The sequence below is a fragment of the Anarrhichthys ocellatus genome, unplaced genomic scaffold (genome assembly GCF_004355925.1).
Source record: "Anarrhichthys ocellatus isolate YVR2014 unplaced genomic scaffold, GSC_Weel_1.0 scaffold4, whole genome shotgun sequence".
Lineage (NCBI taxonomy): Eukaryota > Metazoa > Chordata > Actinopteri > Perciformes > Anarhichadidae > Anarrhichthys > Anarrhichthys ocellatus.
Window position 1 is genome coordinate 10,397,563 of NW_022280034.1, and position 20,200 is coordinate 10,417,762.

At 43.0% G+C, this 20,200-nt stretch overlaps 2 protein-coding genes across 6 annotated transcripts in view; both read right to left on the reverse strand.

The window, feature by feature from the left end:
* Nucleotides 1-188: 188 nt before the first annotated feature.
* The window catches only part of LOC116381287 (toll-like receptor 13), a 28,983-nt gene continuing 8,971 nt past the window's right edge, over nt 189-20,200 (reverse strand). For 2 of the 4 annotated variants that reach the window (XM_031843330.1, XM_031843331.1), the window contains exons 3-8: nt 3,897-4,772; nt 3,248-3,810; nt 3,015-3,162; nt 2,541-2,911; nt 1,579-1,672; nt 189-1,495 (exon numbers count right to left, since the gene is read on the reverse strand). In XM_031843330.1, coding sequence (XP_031699190.1) covers nt 767-1,495; nt 1,579-1,672; nt 2,541-2,911; nt 3,015-3,162; nt 3,248-3,810; nt 3,897-4,718 — 2,727 coding nt within the window. In that variant the 5' untranslated portion in view covers nt 4,719-4,772 and the 3' untranslated portion in view covers nt 189-766. Of the gene's footprint in view, nt 1,496-1,578; nt 1,673-2,540; nt 2,912-3,014; nt 3,163-3,247; nt 3,811-3,896; nt 4,773-5,411; nt 5,416-5,684; nt 6,122-20,200 lie in introns of those variants that run through there. The other 2 variants (XM_031843329.1, XM_031843328.1) reach the window with 2 other exon arrangements.
* prr35 (proline rich 35) lies at nt 6,123-11,718 on the reverse strand. Of its 2 annotated transcripts, XM_031843336.1 has the most exons (3): nt 11,660-11,718; nt 8,103-9,650; nt 6,123-7,921 (listed from the first exon to the last, which is right to left on the reverse strand). In XM_031843336.1, the coding sequence occupies exons 2-3, from the start codon at nt 9,494-9,496 to the stop codon at nt 7,114-7,116; spliced, it is 2,202 nt and encodes a 733-aa protein (XP_031699196.1). In that variant the 5' UTR covers nt 9,497-9,650; nt 11,660-11,718; the 3' UTR covers nt 6,123-7,113. The 2 variants fall into 2 exon arrangements, with proteins under 2 accessions (XP_031699196.1, XP_031699195.1); XM_031843335.1 differs by lacking the exon at nt 11,660-11,718 and having other exon boundaries at nt 8,103-11,166.

Here is a 20,200-nt window from a genome sequence, read left to right on the forward strand (position 1 = left end):
CTATACTATGACTTTTTTCAACATGCTATACTATGACTTTTTTCAACATGCTATACTATGACTTTTTTCAACATGCTATACTATGACTTTTTTCAACATGCTATACTATGACTTTTTTTACTTTTTCGACATACTATATATGATTTTTTTCGACATACTATATATGACTTTTTTCGACATGCTATACTGACTTTTATTAATATTTTGAAATGTTTATGATTTTTTTCATGGAATGCCATATTATGGCATTATAACATATTTTATAGCTGACTATACTATGAAAGTATTTCATGGTATATACTTTGACATTTTTATGACAAATCAATTCATTTATTTTATTTCATACTATACTATGACATCCTCATTTCATACTATATCACTAGTACTACAATACTATTAGAGCTGCAACAATCAGTCGACTAATCAAGTTGTAGATCGACCAAAAAATGATCGCTAACTGTTTTAATAACAGATGAATCGTATAAGTAATTTTTCATGCAAAAATGTTGTTTTCAGCCACTCAAACATAGACTTCCTGATTTTCAAGAAATTACATTGGACTTTGAAAAACTGGAATGGATATTTCTCAGTATTTACTGACATTTTTAGACCAAACGATTAATCGACAAAATAATATAATATAATATATAATCATTTACAATTACATCGTCAAAAATTACCAAAACAATTCACAATACACTATACAGGTCATGAACAGATAATTGTGGGTATGTTGAAATTATTATCATTTGGTTTAGCCAATTAGCTATGCCAACTCATGTTCTCCACCTCTTCCTCCCTCCTCATTGTGTTTTAAAGCATCGATCAGTCTGACCCAGAAAGCGTCCTGTTCCTGTGGTTTCTCAGGCCACAGCAGGTAGGTGTTCTTGTGTACGATCTTGCGTAATCGTGTGTAGGGAGACAGACAGTGTTCAGGTATCTCCTCCAGGAACACCAGAAGCAGGACATCACTGCCATCACATAAAAGCCTCAAACTGGCCAACTGAAACTCCACGGAGCACCACTCACTTTGGAGGAAGTGACGTGTCACCACACAGATGGTGTGGCGAGAACTGTGAATGGCGGCCTCGATGTTCGCCAGAACAGCAGCGCCAAGGCGGAAGTCTCTGTGGTGAAGGCACAGCCTGAGCCTCGGTTCACCACCAGCAGGCCTCTCTAGATTGGGCACCAGCTCTTCCATCACCCAGGCCTCATCCTTGGAGCAGTAGGAGATGAATGCATCATACTGGAATTTGGTCACTGCTGCCCTTCTATGTCCACGTAGTTTTGCCCTCAGGACGAGCAGCAGGTAGCGCAGAGTGGGGCCTTGTGTGTGCCAGGCCAGACACACACATGCAAACAACATGTCCATCACAGAGCAGGTGATGAAGAGAGTGAAGGAAACCTGATCATAGGAGCAGGCCTTATCGTCAAACTGCCACAAGAAGGCAGATCTCCTGTCATTGTCACAGTGCAGGCTGTACAAATAGGACACCTAGAGAGAATTTAAGAAAGTTTTGTACTTTTTGTTGGTTTACAACATACATTAATACTTATCACAGTGTCTCCAGCTATTACCTGTGTATGAGTGTTGTGGATGGCCCAGGTCTTGAACCAGGCATTATCACAGGTACAGGTAAGTGGGTTTTCTGTAATGTCCAAAGAACGCAATCTGGAAATACATAAATATACACCAAAGTTGCAGATTTTATTCAATTTTAATTCACACCAAATATCTATATGTCAGTACAGGTAAAGTTGACACAGAAGAGGTACATAGATTCTAAATTTGTTTCTATTTTAGTGATGCAATTAAGTCTATTTATTTGACAAGTAGAATTTGAAAATCAAAATGTGGTAGAATAGGTGGATTTTGTTACAATTGGACAGAGCCAGGCTAGCACTCTGCCCTGTTTAAAGACTACTGGGTGCAGCTTTAATCGTTACCGTACTTGCATAATAACGCTCAAAAGTCAGGCAAAATTTTTGAGCGAAGACTTGCATGGCGGGGTCCCTTGACCTCTCACCTCAAGATATGTGAATGAATATGGGTTCTTTGGGGTCCCAAGAGTCTTCCCTTTACAGACATGCTACTTAATACTAATCTAATGCAGTTTTGGTTTAAGCATACTGGGGTCCCTAAACAGTCTTGGAATTGCATTCATTCTAAATTTAAAATCGAGTCTTGTCAACTAATGAGTCCAATTGTATCCATGTGTGATGATGTTAGTCCCTATAGGGGCCATTTCACACAGTAATACTATTTTTTGAACAAACTAGTGACCTAGGGCATTCAGAGGATGAATGGTATATTGACAATCGGGGTTACTGAGCAGTTTCCAGAGCAGGCGTGCTCATCCCTCTAATTGGTGAAAAATGCAATTCTTGCAGAAATCTTCAGATACAAAATTTGTCTGGTTATATTACCATATAGTAGCCCAATCTAGCAACACTGACTGCTGAGCTCAAATTAATCTTCAGGTGTCCAGCTGACCCCCCCATAATAAGCTGTTTGCTCGACATTTCAGTAGCTCTTCTACCTTGGGAGAGCATCCAGCATAGTTTCGTCCACAGTGTGCAGGTGGTTTGACTGGACTTTGAGAATCTCGAGTGTATTATCTGGTGGCATCAGGTTAGCAGGCAGAGCATCAAGGTCTGCTCTGTAAAGAGTCAGCTTCTTCAGATTTTTCAGAGGGGAGAACACTGTGCTCAGGTTGGTCGTTTTCATAACAACACCAGCTATGTACAGGTATTTCAAATTGACCAGAGGAACAAAGGCATCGGGATGGAAGTCGAGCAGGATGCTGTGCCCGATGGCAACAGAGATAAGTCTACGTTGACCTTGGAAGAAATGCGGTCCGATGATACCAATGCCTTGACCCCCGGGACCCTGGTAGTTCATCTCCAGATACTCCAGGGTTGACATAGAAGAAAGACAGATACAAATATGAACAGATTTATACATAAAGTGCATCACTATTTTTAACAATTGACTCTCAAAAAACAAGTCATACCTCCAGAGAAGTAAGGTTTATGAAAGGAGCTTCATAGGATCTAAAATTGAGGCGGTTGTTGTACAGAACAAATTTCCTCAAATTGATCAGGCCAGACAGAATATATGGTGTCAGCATCTTGATCCGATTCCCACTTAAGTCCAGGTATCTAATGGACAGATGAATGTGTTAAATAAATGGACAATGAGAAAAATTGAGGAAAGATGAATGCACAAGCAGGGAATATTACATACGTAAGCCTCGTCAGGTCTCGGAAGGTGCCGACTTCGATGAAATCAATAATGTTTAAGCTGAGGTTGAGCTTCGTTAGCCTCCGTAGCTTACTGAAGGGCTTTTTGGTGATGTACTTCAGCAGGTTGAACTGCAGGTAGAGCTGCTCAAGTCGAGTTAGGGCACTGAATACCTTTGGTGTCAACTCAGTGATTTCATTTTTCACGAGAGACAGGCGAGTCAGACTCTTCAGAGGGACGAACCAGTTGGGGTCAATGTCACGGATTTTGCTCGTGTCAAAGCTTAAAAACGTGAGGTGGGTCAGGCCTTTGAATGTGTCCCTCTGAATGTCGAGCTTATTATGATTCAGCTGCAGCATTTTCAGGCTTCGGTAGCCATCAAATGTAGTACAAGATATCTGCTTCAACCCACAGTTGATGAGATAAAGTTTGCTCGTATTACCCCTACCCAAAAACAACTGAGCAACATTCCCAAGGTTTGCATCCTCAATAACAACCACGGGTGGAGTGTCACAGTCCAGCAGGCTGTAGTTAGCCCGAGGTAACCTGGATCCTTTTAAGTCAACCTGTATCAAATTAAATGAAGAGAATAGTTATTTAAAACTCATTAAAAAAGAAACTCTAATATTGCATGAGCAACAAGAGCACATACCTCAACTTTCTCAAGCTGGTCCATTCCTTTTAACATTCCACAGATAGTCAGTGGAGATTTCTCCACAAACAAAGAAAACGCAACCCAAGAGAGATTTTTCTTTGTCTCCGCCAAGAGTCCCACCAGCACTTCTGCTTTAACTCCCTGACAAAGCAGACTCTTCAGCCTAGGGTTGGAGGCAAAAACATCAGCCTGCAGCTCCAGTTTTGAGTTGTTGGACAGCCTGATGTACTCAAGGGCAGGGAAACAGGTCACATTAACCCTCAGGATGTTGTTTGCGAAAAGGTCGAGCCGCAAAAGAGTGGCGGAACCACCAGAGTCCCCACAGCTGAAGGCCTTGAGCTTGTTCAGGGACAGATTGACTTCTTGAATGGCTGGAAGGGACTTAAAGATACTCGGAGAGATTGTTGCAAGTACGTTGTGGATCAGAAGCAGTGTTTGTAGCCTGGTGAGTCCATCAAAGGCATTAGAGTGAATGTGTGAGATGTTGTTGCAGGTGAGGTTGAGACATTCCAGGACAACCAAGCCTCTGAATTCTCCTCCTTTTAGAGAGAACAGATGGTTCTGGCTCAGGTCCAGGCATTTAAGCCCAAGCATCTGACTGAATGATCCAGGGGGGATGACCCTGATCTTGTTCTTGGACAGGTTGATGGTTGTTATGTTATCTGGTATCATGCTAACAACATCAGAGAGGTTAGCGATGTTCTGGTTGAAGCACCATATAACATCTGTCATGGGGAAGTTCAGAGAGCACCCTTTAAAGCCAAAACCACAGCAGGCCGAGGTGTTGAGCAGAAGCAGGAAGAGGACAGCTCGCATCATCTTTACTTGACAGCTACTTTTGCACAGATCGCACAGAGGTCAGTCCAAAGCAATCTAAAAATATGTTAAGATAGAAAAGCAAATGAGGAAGTTAATGGGGAACATCATCTCACAAAGTAGCTGCACTGACATTTCCTTTAAGAGACAAAAGCATTTTAACCTACAATAGCTGAGTTTTTGGGCTTCTTGGTGGTAAACAAGTTGCGCTCTCTTACATGCTTCACCGTAGTCACCAGCTCATCGCTAAAAGAAAGGGCCTTTGGCCTAAAACAACGTTACAACAACAAGTGAAGTTGTGAAAAAGTGGGGGAAACTCGCTGTAAAGCTCGGTAAAGCTGAGGGGAGCACCAGATAATAGTGATAATTGTAAAACTGCAAAACATAATGCACTTTAATGAATACAGCATGAAGATAGTAGATGTGACCATTAGTGGAAGTACTCAATTACATTTCTTCCTGTTTTGATAAATTTGATAAAGTTTTTGAAATTAAAAATGTATTTCAATTTCAAGTGTAGTTCGATTTATCTACATTGCTACATTTTAAATAACATCCACTCTTCAAAAATACTGCTTCAATCATTACTTAACAATATGAGGAGCCATATCTGCCGTTAATGGAGAGTCCAACAACCAAAGTAATCAGGCCTTAAAGTGTAACAATTGTTATTTTGATCCAATAAAAGCCTTTTACCTTTCTGCTCTCCATAATTGCATTGGGCAAAAACAAATACATTTGACAATGTTAAAATGAATGTGACAACTTTAACAGAGTTAAGTGTAAAAGACTTATGTTCCTCTTTTACTTTTTGCACTATGTTCTTCTTCTTACATACAGTACTGTTACTTCTTCTACCCCAACTCCATTACCTTGTGCATTGAATCTAAATTAACTTTAATTTAGTCTAAATTTGAGTATTCTGACTGCATGTTCCAACCCCAACATTATTAAAATATTAGAACGTACCATTTAATGCTCCTCTTATGTGGCTTTTATTTCTGCAACTGCACTTCCTATTTTAACTGGCGGCTTCTTTGCATGTCTAAGTTAATCTAAAGCTTTTTGAGGAAGGACTTTGTCATCAGCTCTAAAGACTGAGACGATGTGGCTTTAAATCTTTTCTCCACATGAGGGAGCTATCTACTTGGATTTTAGTGAAGCTCCAACTGAGAGAGTACAATACTTTTCATGTCTAAAACATCTAAATTGGCATTTAGTAACCCTGAAAACAGTCAGATAAAATTCCAACATTTAAATTTTTTTCAGGAGACTTTAAAGAGTCCCCAGGTGACTGTAAAGGACTGTAAAACCCGAGATGAATACTGACAAATATTTAATCATTTTAAAGCCAATGAAATTTTTCTAGCTCTACTTTTGTGAGAAACTATTTTTTCCCCTTAAAATAAATTTAAATTATTTGCATATATTTGCTTGAATAACCGAATTGTTTATATAGAACATATCCAGTCCGGGCATCCACTGTGGGCTCTTCTGGTCAAGGCAGCTGACCTTTGCTGCTGTGTCTTGACTGTGACTGTGGTGAAGGGGCCAGCGGACGTGGGGCGGCCCAGCACTCAGTGCCCATCCTGGGGGCGACAGGTAGTCCTCCATATAGTCCAAGTGGAGCCCTGACCTTTGCAGGAGGGCTACTTGATCCACGAGGAGAGGCACAGGTGACCCCGCTGATGGCAATTTAGCTTAAGGAGCTGCTTCACCTTTAGCACATCCACCCGAACGTGTCAGGACAGATACAGGAGAGTCAGGTGGTGCTGCCACTATGAGTCTGTTTGTCTCCAATTTAGACTTTAAATGATAGTGATGATGACATTTTGCCTCCTGGCTTTTCATAATAGGACTGAACAGCAAAAAAAAAAAAATTTGTTTGTTCCCATTTATTGGTCATAAAACAGTCTCTTGTTTTTTACTCAGTTTATTCAGAGAAATACAGTGTGTATAATGCAATTTATTGTCAAGTGAAATGATGCCGTCCAACATGACATCATCCATATAAAACCATTTACCCTTCAAAACGTTTTACTTACATTTATTATAATTACAATATTTACAAATCCATTCAAAGGTTTGTCTCTCAACATGATTTCAATGGACTTAACTTAAATTATCCTTATGGAAGTTACTGTTAAGTGCTGATGTTACATTTTAAAATATTTTTTTAGGAGAATCTTGTAACAATCAAGGTACATAGTGCATTTGTAAGACTTTTTTTGTCATTCATTCCCTGTTTGTCTTATGAAAGGTGCAAAATGTTTGAGGTTGTTGCGAAGTTAAACTGAGGGTAAGAGTGACAGTCCTCCTCCGGCCAGTGCAAATCCATGGCATGCCAGTAATAACGAATGTATGGAGTCAGTTATATTACAGTCAGATGAGTAGAAGTTTAATTGTCGGTAGCTGTCAAAGGGCTCGGGGGACACTGGGCCTCTAGTCGCTGCATGGACGGGGGTCTCTTTGGGGTTTTGGCGGAGGAAGGGATGTCGGTGAAAACCACTGATCGGCCGTCTGCGCAAAGCAGGACGCTGGAGTCTGCCTCACACTTGGTGGTCCTGCTCGGCCATGAGGCCTCAGCAGAACTGGGCCTCATGCCGAGACCGCCGGTAGAGAGAACCTCTGTGTTCACCACCGATGCCTGACTCATCTTGATCAGCATGTCCAACGACTGCTTTCGACTCTCCAACGAAGCCTTCATTGCATTTCTCTCGCCCTCATTCTCTTCTTCCTCCTTTTTCTCCTCCAGTTCCTCGTCCTCCTCCTCTGTCTCTGTTGTGTTGTCTTTAAGGCTGCCGTCCTCTCTCATGCCGCGGTCACCAAGCAAATCTGTCGAGTCCCTTTTAAGCGACAGGTCGAGAGGCCCGTCGCACTGGCGAGACGTCCGCTCCAGCGCCTGGTGGATGTGGGAGAGCTCACTGCGGATTTTGCCCAGGTGTTCCCAGAGGTGGCGCTGGGCGGGAAGGTCTTCCTTCTCCAGGTGGGAGATTTTGCACTCAGCCTCCTGATACTCATGCAAGGCCTTGGAGAGGTCACTGAGGAGAGCAGCCACTGACTCTGAAGTTCCCTCCCCCATTGCTCGGGCAGCAGTCGGGTCATGGCTGTTGTTAGAAAGAGAGGAGGTTTCACTGTTGGGGCTGGTGAGAGGGTCGTTGTACCACAGTTCCGTGGGCCGGGTCTGAAGCTGAGCATCCTGTAAGCTGAGAATGGGAGAAAGTTATGGCTTATTGAGACTACAGTATAACAAAATGAAATACCGCTACAGTTGTTCCCTGTAGATAATTAGCCAATATTATGGACAAAATGACTCTTACTGCTACTTGTTTTAATACTCACAATGTTTTTTTGAACAACAAAAGAACACTTTAAGGAAATCTTTACCTTCCATGAAAGAGAAGTTTTTCCGCTGCCATATTAAGAGTTGATGTCTGAATATTCTTCAAAAGGTCCAAACTGAATCCTCCCATGGCCGGCTTCTTCTCCACAGGTGCCTCATGGTTCCCCAGTGGGGCACCTGTCCTCTTGAGGCCCCAGCTTGCTTTGCCTTCCTTGGCTATAGCCTGCATTTTATCCCCCACCCTGTAGCCCTGTTCGGGGGAGTCTCTCTGAGGTGACACCCAGCCAGCAGGGGAGACTGCGGCAGTCCCTGGCCGCAAAGCAGGCACTTTCCACAGATTGACTTTAGGCTGGAAGCCAGACAGAGGATTCACTTCTAGACTGTTTGTGGACGTCTTGAGCGCTTTGCTGGCATCACTCTGACTGGAGGCCGGTCCGAACGTATGCTCACACAGAAAGGGGTAGTACAGGCGAGGGGGGATAAGAGCTCTGTCTGTGTGGGTGCTGGAGGCTGGGTGCATCAGCTGAGCGGCCGACGCAAGGAAGGGAAACTGGGCAAGCTGCGCGTGGGTCTGGGCGGTGACACCCGCGGCAGCAGTGGGCATAGCTGAGTTCATGTAGGAGAAGAGGCTGGGGCTGATGGGGTAGCCCACCCCGAGCAATGACAGGTTGAGTCCAGTGGGATCCTGGTAATCCACCAGGTTTGGCGGAGGAGGGTAACAGGGGATTGTACTACTCACTCGGGGCTGAGCACCTTCAGCTTTGGCCTTAGAGTGGCTGGACGCCAGCAGCCGCCACTGCTCCGACAGCAGACTAGGAGCTGTCAGATATGTCTTAGATAGTTTGTAGTGTTTCAGCTGGGCCTCTACTTCTACCGAGCGTGCTCGTAAAAGCTGATCTTCCAGGGAGAGCATGTCAGCCATCAGAAGCTCTGAATCTGGCTGTTTCATTTTCCTGGTAGCGTCTCCTCTGTTGCGGTCACTGGAGCTCTCTTTTGTTAGCCCAGTGACATCTGGTCCCTCTCCTCGTCCTCCCTCTTCTTCATCTTTTGGTCCCTGGCTTTCCCTGTCTTCACCTTCCTCCTCAACGGCCCTTCGTTGCCTTTGTCCCTCCTCAGTCCGTGTCACCTGCTCGAGTTCATCTTTCCCGGTAGCTTGATGGCCATGTGCCTGCTGAAAGGGTCGAAGCTGTTCTGGGTGCAGGATGTTGCCCTTTTTATACGGCCAGTCTGACTCTATTAGCAGAGAAAGGGAGTTCTTGCACAGGCTGTACTTCATATGGTTGTACAGGTGGGACTTCTCCATGCAGGTAAAGGGGCACTGGAAGCATTTGTAGTTGTAGGGTTTGCCCCATGGCCGGGGAATATAGTGAGGCTTCTTAGGCTTGCGCTCCTTGTGTTTGCTGGCAGACGTCACTTTACAAGCATCGTCCTTGGACATGGTTGAGTCTTTATATTTATCAAGATTGTGTGGTTGTATTTAAATGATGATAATTTAAGATATATTTTTAGATTTGATATCTTTTGTGCCAAGGTTCATTTCATTGTTTTTTCCTCAGTTTGGTAAGGTAGATGAAAAAGAGCATTTATGGTACCTGTGAATACACAAGACAGTTCTGTATGAATAAAGGTGATACTTTTTGAAAACAGCAAAACATCAACAGATTAGAAACAACAAATTGACAGATTTCATATTTGATGTATATGTATACAAAACAGGAGACAGCTTGCAAGAAATCGAAATATCCGAGATAAAGTCATGTGTGCACTGAACAGTATATATCATTATGCACACGTGCATAAGGAGAGCACATTTGTTGTCTGCCTAAGCTAAGGGTTGCCACTAGCCTAACTGCAGGGAGGCCCACACTGCTCTGTTCTCATTGTACCTGCCACTACTCATTAGTTCCAGTGCAGCACCATAGGCGCTAGCAGGGTCCAGGGCTGGGGTGCAAACGGGGCCATCACGGGGGACTAAGCACCTGTGCAGGCGGTCCTCACAACACTAACAGGCCTGCTTGAGCTTAGGGCCTGGCCCCTCGAAGGCCGGCTACAGGCGCGGTGTGGACAGGCTGAGGGTTGCAGGTATTTAACGAAGAGGAGTTGGGGGTTTGAGGCCTGGTTCCTAATGAGAGCCTGGCGTCATGCCTATAGGGCGTCATTAGTGCCAGGAATGGGATCTGGGTCAGGACATGGTGCATAAGTTCAACTGCTCTCCTGAACTCTGTCTCTGTAATTTAGAGTTGTGTCACACTTTATTAATCAATAAGCAATAATAGCAATGTATTATTAGAGGCTACATTTTAATTAAAAGACATGTTTTCCCTTTATCTAATTTTAAAATGCTTTAATTATTGTAATGGATTATTAGTTTGTAACTTGATGTGTCTCATAACAGTTTAAAACCCCTCGCCATCAATAAATCGAATAGACATTTTAATTAATTTATCATTTTTAACATGATTGTATTTTGTCTTTCTTACATCAATAAATGTGCAGCAAACAGCTTGTATAGCTGCAATTCATATATTTAAAGAGAGCTATATTTGCACCTTTTAATTTACTCTGAAACTGTGTATTGTCAAAATATTTCTCTCTTTCTCTCGTCTTTTATATTTCTATACTTCTTCATCATCATCCATGAGCATAGGCTTAATTAATATCTCTCTTCTCTAATCCCCTAAACAAATTAAATACCCTGCAATAAATGTGTTTTTTTCATCTGTTAAATTACAGAAACTTAGTGATCTTTTTATACTTTAAGCCAGGCCGGTGGGTGAACCCTCCGGTGAAAGAAGATGTGAGGAGTGTGCTCCTCAACTTAAAACACTTTTAACACGCTTTGAGGCTTTCATTTTGTCTTTTTTCCCCCCCCCAGGTCATTCAAAGATGAAAGTCTGTGTGATGTTCAGTCCAAGTTGAAGTAAAGATAAACTTCACCAAACCAATCTTTTTCTGTCTTGCACAGACGGCTCATGACAAAGTTTTGATTTAAAGGCCAGTGAAGCAAACACAGGTGATGGATGGCCGGTTATACTGAGAGACAGCAGACAACCTCATCTATAAAAGCCACAGCACGAAGGGTGATGATGAAAGATGCAGTGAGTCTAACACAGCATGGCAGGCTGTTGCCAACTGCTCTCCCAATTGGACCCTAAGAATTGGCCCGTTTTGTGGCTGACCATTTGATTGGCTCACTTGTCCACCCCGGGGCTCTGACCTGAGCTTTGAGCTCATAATGGAACCTAACAGCTGCTGCTACGATCCAATCAATAAAAATCATTTCTACAGTAGTTTTTTCTTCCTCTTCTGGCCACTATCCGCTTGCCTCTCCGCTGACTGTGCACTTTGGCCCCCCGCCGCCCCATATCCAAACCCTGCGGTCTTGTTTTAAGCTTTTAGGGCTGATGATCAAACAAGCCTAACCGCTTGAACATCTATTGTTCCAATTAAAGAGGTTCACCACACTAAAAGCTTTGACAAGTTACATGCAACAGCAACCACACCACTGACAGACTATCGGACAGGCTGTCTGTACAGTATGTAAATGCACACGACTGTGTAGCTGAAATAGTTGTTAAGCATTTATAAATTCATACTTTACCTTGTAAGGAAGAATATTTGGCTTTCTGGAAAATAAGAACGAGGTTTTAAATGTATTGTCATTTTTATCTCCGTTTCATTTTCAATATAATAACAAATGTCCTTTTAACTCAATTTTCAACCAAACAACAAAAAAACATTGTTCCACAAACAAAATAAATGTATTGTATGCATGAATAGACACATTATTTTCTGCCGTTAAAATTTGACAGACAAACATCAGATGATGCGGCAGCTGATAAGTTTTTAGGGTTATGGAAATTGCATTATAATCACATTTAATAATGCTAAATTGCATGTGTAAAATTAGTGGCAATGCAGTGTATAATTTTAACTTCAAAAGTCTGTATATGGAAATAATAAATCTGTATTTTATAAAATGGTGTGACCACATTCAGCATTAGAAATGAACAATCAAATATTGAAAATAAAACTTTAAATGTATCCTTTTATCTTTCAAAATCTACAACATAAAATAAATACAACAAAAGCATTTTCTTAATGTGTGCAAAAACACAATGTACATATAAGTTCCTTTATAAAATATCCCTTAATCTTAACAAACTGACCTGCTTGCTTGCCACCATCTACTTGAAAGTAGAGAAGGAATGTATTCATCCGTACCTCGAGAGCGTCCCGGTGTGGCTGGCTGTCACTCCACTGCAGTGGCACTGAGAGGGCAGCGCGTCCCGCTCAAATAGGAGCGCAGGAGCGAGTGTGGATATATATATTGACTGGGAGCATTGCCCGCAGGCACTACAATACAGCCGCTCCCCCCTCTCCTCCCTCTCTCCCCCTCTGAATTGTCAAATGTGGTCTCTACCTTGCAGCCGGGATGCAATAAAACAACTTAGACTATATTGGCAAAGGTTAGGTCGGTGATGGTTTCTCGTTAAAACGGAGTGTAGATATTTTTCTGGGTTAATTCCTCTATTATGAGGATTTTTAAGGTAGATCATTGTTTGTTCTTGTTGTTCTTAAAACAAATGCTTTGCTCTGAATACTGAAACAAGAGTTAAATTAGTTACATGCTGTGTTGGTCTGATTATTAGCAGCATCAAGGTGAAGAATAGAGATCACTCATTGTTGTATAGCGTTCATTTTAAAGATTATACAGGAAACAGCAGAGATAAGAGGTAAGCTCTTAAATGTGAATCAATGTCAACACCTGACATCACATCATCATCTACTAAAACCAGTTTGTTAAAACAAAATCTTGAAAACCAATTTCTTATTAATAATTTCTCGTTTTCAATCAACTTGCACAGGAAATTATTCCATAATGAAAATTACATCAGTATCAGAAAATGCTCATAACAGGAGGATTTCCAGCAAAGATGGGAAAAACAAATACTCATAATTGTCACTGTTTGAATTAGTTCTCCAAATGTTGCAAGACAGAATGTACTCAGTATATGTTATTATTTTTTTTTTTTATTTTTTTTTTTTTAAATCTCTTGCTTCTGCTGCACTGAAATACACCGTTAAGCATATACAGACTATTCTCCCCAAATTTCGCCGTCCATTTTTACTCACTACATCCGTCTTTGTAATTTGCAATGCATTAAAATAATGGCACACCAGATAGAACTGTGAATTCCTCTGATCACACGTCGCCATGTTTGTGCTTATCTGTGTGTTTGAAAGGTAAAGGTGTGTGTATCTGCTCTTGTGCCTGCATGTCTCTTCTATGACTGTCTAACGCAGTAATTATGAGTGTGGTTTTTTTTTTCTATTTCAATTCCCGTGCATCACCAACAACATGCAGGCAGCTGGGAGTTGAGGGCTGTCAGGCATTTGGAGCAGCGTCCCTCAGAAGGAAATGATTAGCGCAGTGGTACAGGGCACTGGATGGGTTACTGACATCAGCTATAAGATCACATCTACAACCGATGACTGACATGTGTGTCTTCTTTTTTTTGTCCTCTACCACTTTACCTGCCCTTATTTTGCATCCCTTTGTCTCCCACTTACTCCTCATCTCCTACCCCCTTCCTCTTTCTTTTCTCTTACGCGTTTTCTAAATGAAACCCCAACCTCTCAATCTCTCCTTCTATCTTGGGTCAACTCCAGGTTCTTCATTTCTCTCCTCTGGCTGGGTGGGAAGCGCGCATGCAAGCCCCTTTGAGAAATGTCAGCGTCCGTGTGCTGGGAAAGTCGGGGGCCCTTCACGAGCCATCAGACCCGCTGTCACACCGAGGCGGCCAAATGGAGACTGACAGACCACTCCATAGAGCCTAACCATCTGTACCAAATGTGACAACAGGGGAAAGAGGATGTCTGGTAAATCAGGAGGAACGACAGGAGCGAAATATCACATGGAGGAGAAAGTAGAGAGCGAGAGAGAAGCAAGATCCTCCGCGCGGGCACATGGGAGATGGTGTCAGTTATTTTATTTCTCCAACTACAGAGACAATGTCAGTTTCTCCTGTTAAGTGTAAGCGTGTTAAGTGAGGACTTACTCCTTTAGCTTTTTTTACATTTTGTGGAAATATTGTTGGTTTTCGGAGGTGTTAAATGTTTTAGCCTGCATACATTACAGTCATTTAGAAGACGCTTTTATCCAAAGCGACTTAGGCGCAGCTACGGGAGCAATTTTGGGATTAAGTGTCTTGCTCAAGGACACATCAACATGCGACTAGCAGAGACCGCCGATCCTCTGATTGAAGGACGGCCCTGCAAGGATTTCTTCAAGCTCTTACAAATTAATTTAAAATTGTATAGTAAAGGTATAAAAGTTTCCATATACAAAGAAGTCCAGCTGAATAAAATGTAAGAGAACTGCAGGAAAATTCTTAATGATTGAGGGGTTTGAAGGGCATCATCTCCATTAATCAAGTGAATGATTGTGAATAAAAGTAGTAGTGTATTGCTTATAATAAAGACACCATCAAGGACATACTGGACTGTAAAGTACATCTCATTCGGTAGACACGGATAAGTCTGTAAAAAGTTAAGATTAGACCTATATATTACATCCAGACCTCAACACACACACACACACACAGTTAAGAGACATGCGTTCATTTTGACATGCTGTTGTTTTACGAATACTAATCTCACATTCAAACACAATACGTTTTTTGTCGAGCTTCACATTGATTTCCATAAGCAGGCCTCAATGTTAACATAAAAGGAGGCACTCGCAAGTGAGTGTATTGATCAGGCCACTGTTTATACAATTATAAGCACATCGAGCCCGGCACCACAAGGGGACTTAAGTTGGTCAGTTGAAGCTTTATGGATCTATAGGAAAATAGCAAAAACAACAAAATTATTGGTCGATACACGACGCGGCTGTTGCGCCAGGACCATGGACAGTGCTGTTTGTAGTTTGTAGGGGTGCTTATGTCACGGCGGCACTGTCCAGAGTACTGAAAGAAAGGGGGAGTGGTGGAGAATGATTGACAGACACCTTTTTGTTTGCCTGCTTGCTTTGCGTGGTTGTAAATAGGACTTCCGGCTCTATATTAGAAGGGAAACCACAGGGGAGTGAAGCGACTGTCAACAAGAGAGAGACTTAAATTTAGAACAATTTGCTCTCTCTCTTAGTCGGCCCTGTTTGTGTTTACAGTGTAGAGCACGGGATCACACACCACAAGCTCCTGACTCTATGGGGGGGCACTGCAGCTCTGTCGGCGAGTCAGGCCCCCTGGGGCCCAGACATGAACGATAATTTAAACAAAATTTTGTGACAATTGATTAATGTTGTCTGGCTTTTTGTTTTTACTTGTTTTTATACCCCAAGTGCAAAAAACAATTTCCAAAAAGTCCAAATGCAAACTTCAGTGTTTTATCTTCAGCAGGAAAAGTAGGAATGTGAAGAAGCTGAGAGTTGCAGTGTGAACACAGAAGTCTCCTGGCGGGTTAAGAGAGTTGAGGTCCTTATGGAGCGGCATCTGGGGAGGCTGACAGGAGCACTCTATTACCACTCAGAGAAAGGAACCTGAGGGCTGCAACAACACCGCTAGCAGGGAGATCCAGCTGTGCAGATGCCTCCGAACACACACAGACACACAAACAGACCCATGCAAATTAAGATACAATCTACGTGCACCCACCATCTGACAAAATGGACTGTATGAAGTAATAAGAAGATACAGAGATAGGAAGATGGATGACTAAACAGCGACCCCTAACCCAGGGTGAGTCTTTCCACTGCTTGAGTTTTAGGCCTGAGGTGGAATAGCTAACAGCTCCTCTCTTAGTCTGTGCTGCTGGGCACATTAACTAAACTCATATCGCTCTCAGCCACTATCAATTATTCACCCACCCCCTCCCTTCTCCCCCCTCCTTCCCCCCGTTTTCAAAGGAGAACAACTCCAAAAGCCATTCCAAGCCACGGTGACAAAACAACCTCACGCCCTTGGTGACTTCCTCTGGTTTTCTTCAGCACCGAGTGTGTTTTACGCCTTAAAATTATCATTATAATCAGAATATTATTCTTTAACTTGCTAAGAGCTGCCTTACATCATTTTTGCAATAATATATAAATACACTGCAGCTGCTCGATGTATAATTGAGCTTGTTTTTCACGAGGCACTTCAGCAGTCCCGGAGCAAGTGTTTTGCTCAAGGACACTTCAGCAGGACAGAACCTCACCAACAGAGGCTTACAGCCTCTCAAGCTGATTGGCCTCTGGAACTTGAATGATAATGGACTTTTGAAAAAAGGATCAGATGGCTGTAGTGTGCAAAATGCAGCTAAACAAACTACTTCACTGATGTTTCAGTTTTCTTCACCATACATATGACATTTCTGCACCTGACATTGTAAGGTTTTCATGAAGCAGTACCCAACTTTTGTTAAGAAGTACGTAGCTCAAGATTTTGTAAAATACTATTAGATGAGAAGATTGATGCCACTCTCATGTTTCTCCTATAAATATAAAGGTGATGCTGCAGTCGGCTAGCTTAGCTTAGCATAAAGACTGGAATTGGGGAAACAGCTAGTCTGGCTCTATGCTGTGGTAAAACAAACCCATCAACCAGCACCAATCATGCTCAGAAGTTGACATCTTGCATCACAGTCTCAGTTGGTTGCCTGGCAATTCACTGCTGCCGCACATAACACATGTAAATTAGTGAGCTTTTGGAGGTGCTGGTAGATGGATTTGTCACCTCTGGACAGAACCAGGCCAGCTGTATCCAACTGTTTTCGGTCTTTGTGCTAAGCTAACAGAATGCTGATCATATTTAACAGACAGATATGGGATTGGTACGGACCTTTTCATTTACTCTTGGCAAGAAAGTGAATAAGTATCATTCCCAAAACTATTCCTTTTAAAGGGTCATTGATGTCTTCTAAGCTATCAGATGCGTTTTGAACATCCAAAAGTCCTGACAAAACAGACGTGTCCTTTTCAGAGGTGAACTGCCCCAACAGTATGTCAGGGAACAGCCCTAGGAGCACACAATGAGACATTTTCAGCTTCACACTTAAACGAACACACACAATTATACATAAGAGGGCTGGATGAACACTGGCTATTTTCCAAGGTGAAAACACAGCCGTCAACGTAAGCCGGGCTGATATCTGAAAAGGGCAGATGTCACGGTTCAGTCATGACTGGACGTATGACTCGCTACGATTTTTCTCTGCAGATATCTACGACCTTCTTTCTCTGAGTCTAACAGCAGATAAGGATGTGACTTTGCAGCAGAATCAGTAGGTGAGAGCTGCTTGTTACTATTTATTTGGAATGAGAGCCAGCTGATGCTTAACATTCACTGTCTATCATTCATATATAGATATACAGTTGTGTGAAAAAGTGTTTGCCCCCTTCCTGATTTCTTATTTTTTTGCATGTTTGTCACACTTAAATGTTTCAGATCATCAAACAAATTTAGATATTAGACAAAGATAACACAAGTAAACACAAAATGCAGTTTTTAAATGGTCTTTATTATTAAGGGGGAAAAAAAATCCAAACCTACATGGCCCTGTGTGAAAAAGCGATTGCCCCCTAAACCTAATAACTGGTTGGGCCACCCTTAGCAGCAACAACTACAATCAAACATTTGCGATAACTGGCAATGAGTCTTTTACAGCGCTGTAGAGGAATTTTGGCCCACTCATCTTTGCAGAATTGTTGTAATTCAGCCACATTGGAGGGTTTTCGAGCATGAACCGCCTTTTTAAGGTCATGCCACAGCATCTCAATCAGATTCAAATCGGGACTTTGACTAGGCCACTCCAAAGTCTTCATTTTGTTTTTCTTAAGCCATTCAGAGGTGGACTTGCTGGTGTGTTTTGGATCATTGTCCTGCTGCAGAACCCAAGTGCGCTTCAGCTTGAGGTCACGAACAGATGGCCGGACATTCTCCTTCGGGATTTTTTGGTAGACAGCAGAATTCATGCTTCCATTTACCACAGCAAGTCTTCCAGGTCCTGAAGCAGCAAAACAGCCCCAGACCATCACACTACCACCACCATATTTTACTGTTGGTATGATGTTCCTTTTCTGAAATGCCGTGTTACTTTTACGCCAGATGTAATGGGACATACACCTTCCAAAATGTTCAACTTTTGTCTCGTCAGTCCACAGAGTATTTTCCCAAAAGTCTTGGGGATCATCAAGATGTTTTCTGGCAAAACTGAGACGAGCCTTTATGTTCTTTTTGCTCAGCAGTGGTTTTCGTCTTGGAACTCTGCCATGCAGGCCATTTTTGCCCAGTCTCTTTCTTATGGTGGAGTCATGAACACTGACCTTAATTGAGGCAAGTGAGGCCTGCAGTTCTTTGGCTGTTGTTCTGGGGTCTTTTGTGACCTCTTGGATGAGTCGTCGCTGCGCTCTTGGGGTAATTTTGGTCAGCCGGCCACTCCTGGGAAGGTTCACCACTGTTCCGTGTTTTCACCATTTGTGGATAATGGCTCTCACTGTGGTTTGCTAGAGTCCCAAAGCTTTAGAAATGGCTTTGTAACCTTTTCCAGACTGATAGATCTCAATTACTTTGTTTCTCATTTGTTCCTGAATTTCTTTGGATCGCAGCATGATGTCTAGCTTTTGAGGATCTTTTGGTCTACCTCACTTTGTCAGGCAGGTCCTATTTAAGTGATTTCTTGATTGAGAACAGGTGTGGCAGTAATCAGGCCTGGGTGTGGCTAGAGAAATTGAACTCAGCTTTCCAAAGATGTGATAAACCACAGTTAATTTATGTTTTAACAGGGGGGGGCAATCACTTTTTCACACAGGGCCATGTAGGTTTGGATTTTTTTTCCCCCTTAATAATAAAAACCTTCATTTAAAAACTGCATTTTGTGTTTACTTGTGTTATCTTTGTCTAATATTTAAATTTGTTTGATGATCTGAAACATTTAAGTGTGACAAACATGCAAAAAAATAAGAAATCAGGAAGGGGGCAAACACTTTTCACACAACTGTATATCTGTGAGTGTGAGGAGAGGTGGAGTTCACACCATGCTGTGGGTCACTGACAGGAAGCAGCTGGTGCCTCAGCCGCCCGCTTTTTCGCTCATCGTCTCTTTCTCCGCCCTCCCGTTTTCACCAGCTGCCCCCAAACGCACCCGCAGGAGGCGGGGTCTCTCTCGCCAAGGCACCTGTGGGTGTCACCTGATGGGGGGAAAAGCAAGTAGAAATGAAAGGAAGCAGCAGAGTCTGTCAGAGCGCATCAGGAGTGCTGTCCATCACGGCACTGACCTTCAGGGTGTGTGCATGTGCAAGTCTATCAACAACCGAACCAGTGTGTGTGTAAGTATGTGCATATTAAGTCACTGACCCACAGGGAGTTTATGCGAGTGTGTGCATATGTTTGTTCATCAATGCAGGATGTGTGAGACCATGTGTGTACATTAGCGCCTTGATCCCAGTGAGTGAGTGTGTCCGTAAACACATAGACCTTAAGGGTGTGTGTCTGAGTGTGTGTGTGTTAACTGTCTATCTCAGTGCAGTGATCTGTATAAGATAGCTGCAGTAGCTGGTAGGTCATTGACAACCTACTCCACTCCTAAAACCATATCTCCTGAACTCAGTATCCTTAGTTCTGACAAATTCCCAGAGAAGAGAGTATCCGTTACCCAAAAAACGTGTCCAAAATCTGAACGCTAATGCACAGCAAATGTCCATATGTGTTGGGACCACAGCACCAGCATGTCTTCTTGCCGGGACAGGGGCTTTTATTCTCTCAGCAACAGGGCTCACACTCTGGGGACCAGGGACAAGATGATGGTGTCAGTCAGTTTCCCAGCTGCAGCCAGGGCCCCCCCCATTTACGCCCCAAAGCCAGTGGCCCCTCACCACCCCCTCTTCACTTCTCTGGGTTTGACTGAGGATGGGTGTGGGGGTGTGGGCAGCAGCAGGGAGAGAGAGGGAGACAGAGAGGCTGCTTACTCCTGGAGGACGGCTGTTCGGCTCTGGCTGTCCAAGCGGGAGGAATTGAGGGAGACAGGGACCAAAGCCCGTCAGCTCCATCCCTTAGGGTGCCTCGGCCTCCAAACTACAAGTCCATGTTTTAGCAAACCATATGTTCAGCCTCTCCCCCCCCCCCCCCCCCCCCCCCCCCCCCCCCCCCCCCCCCCCCCC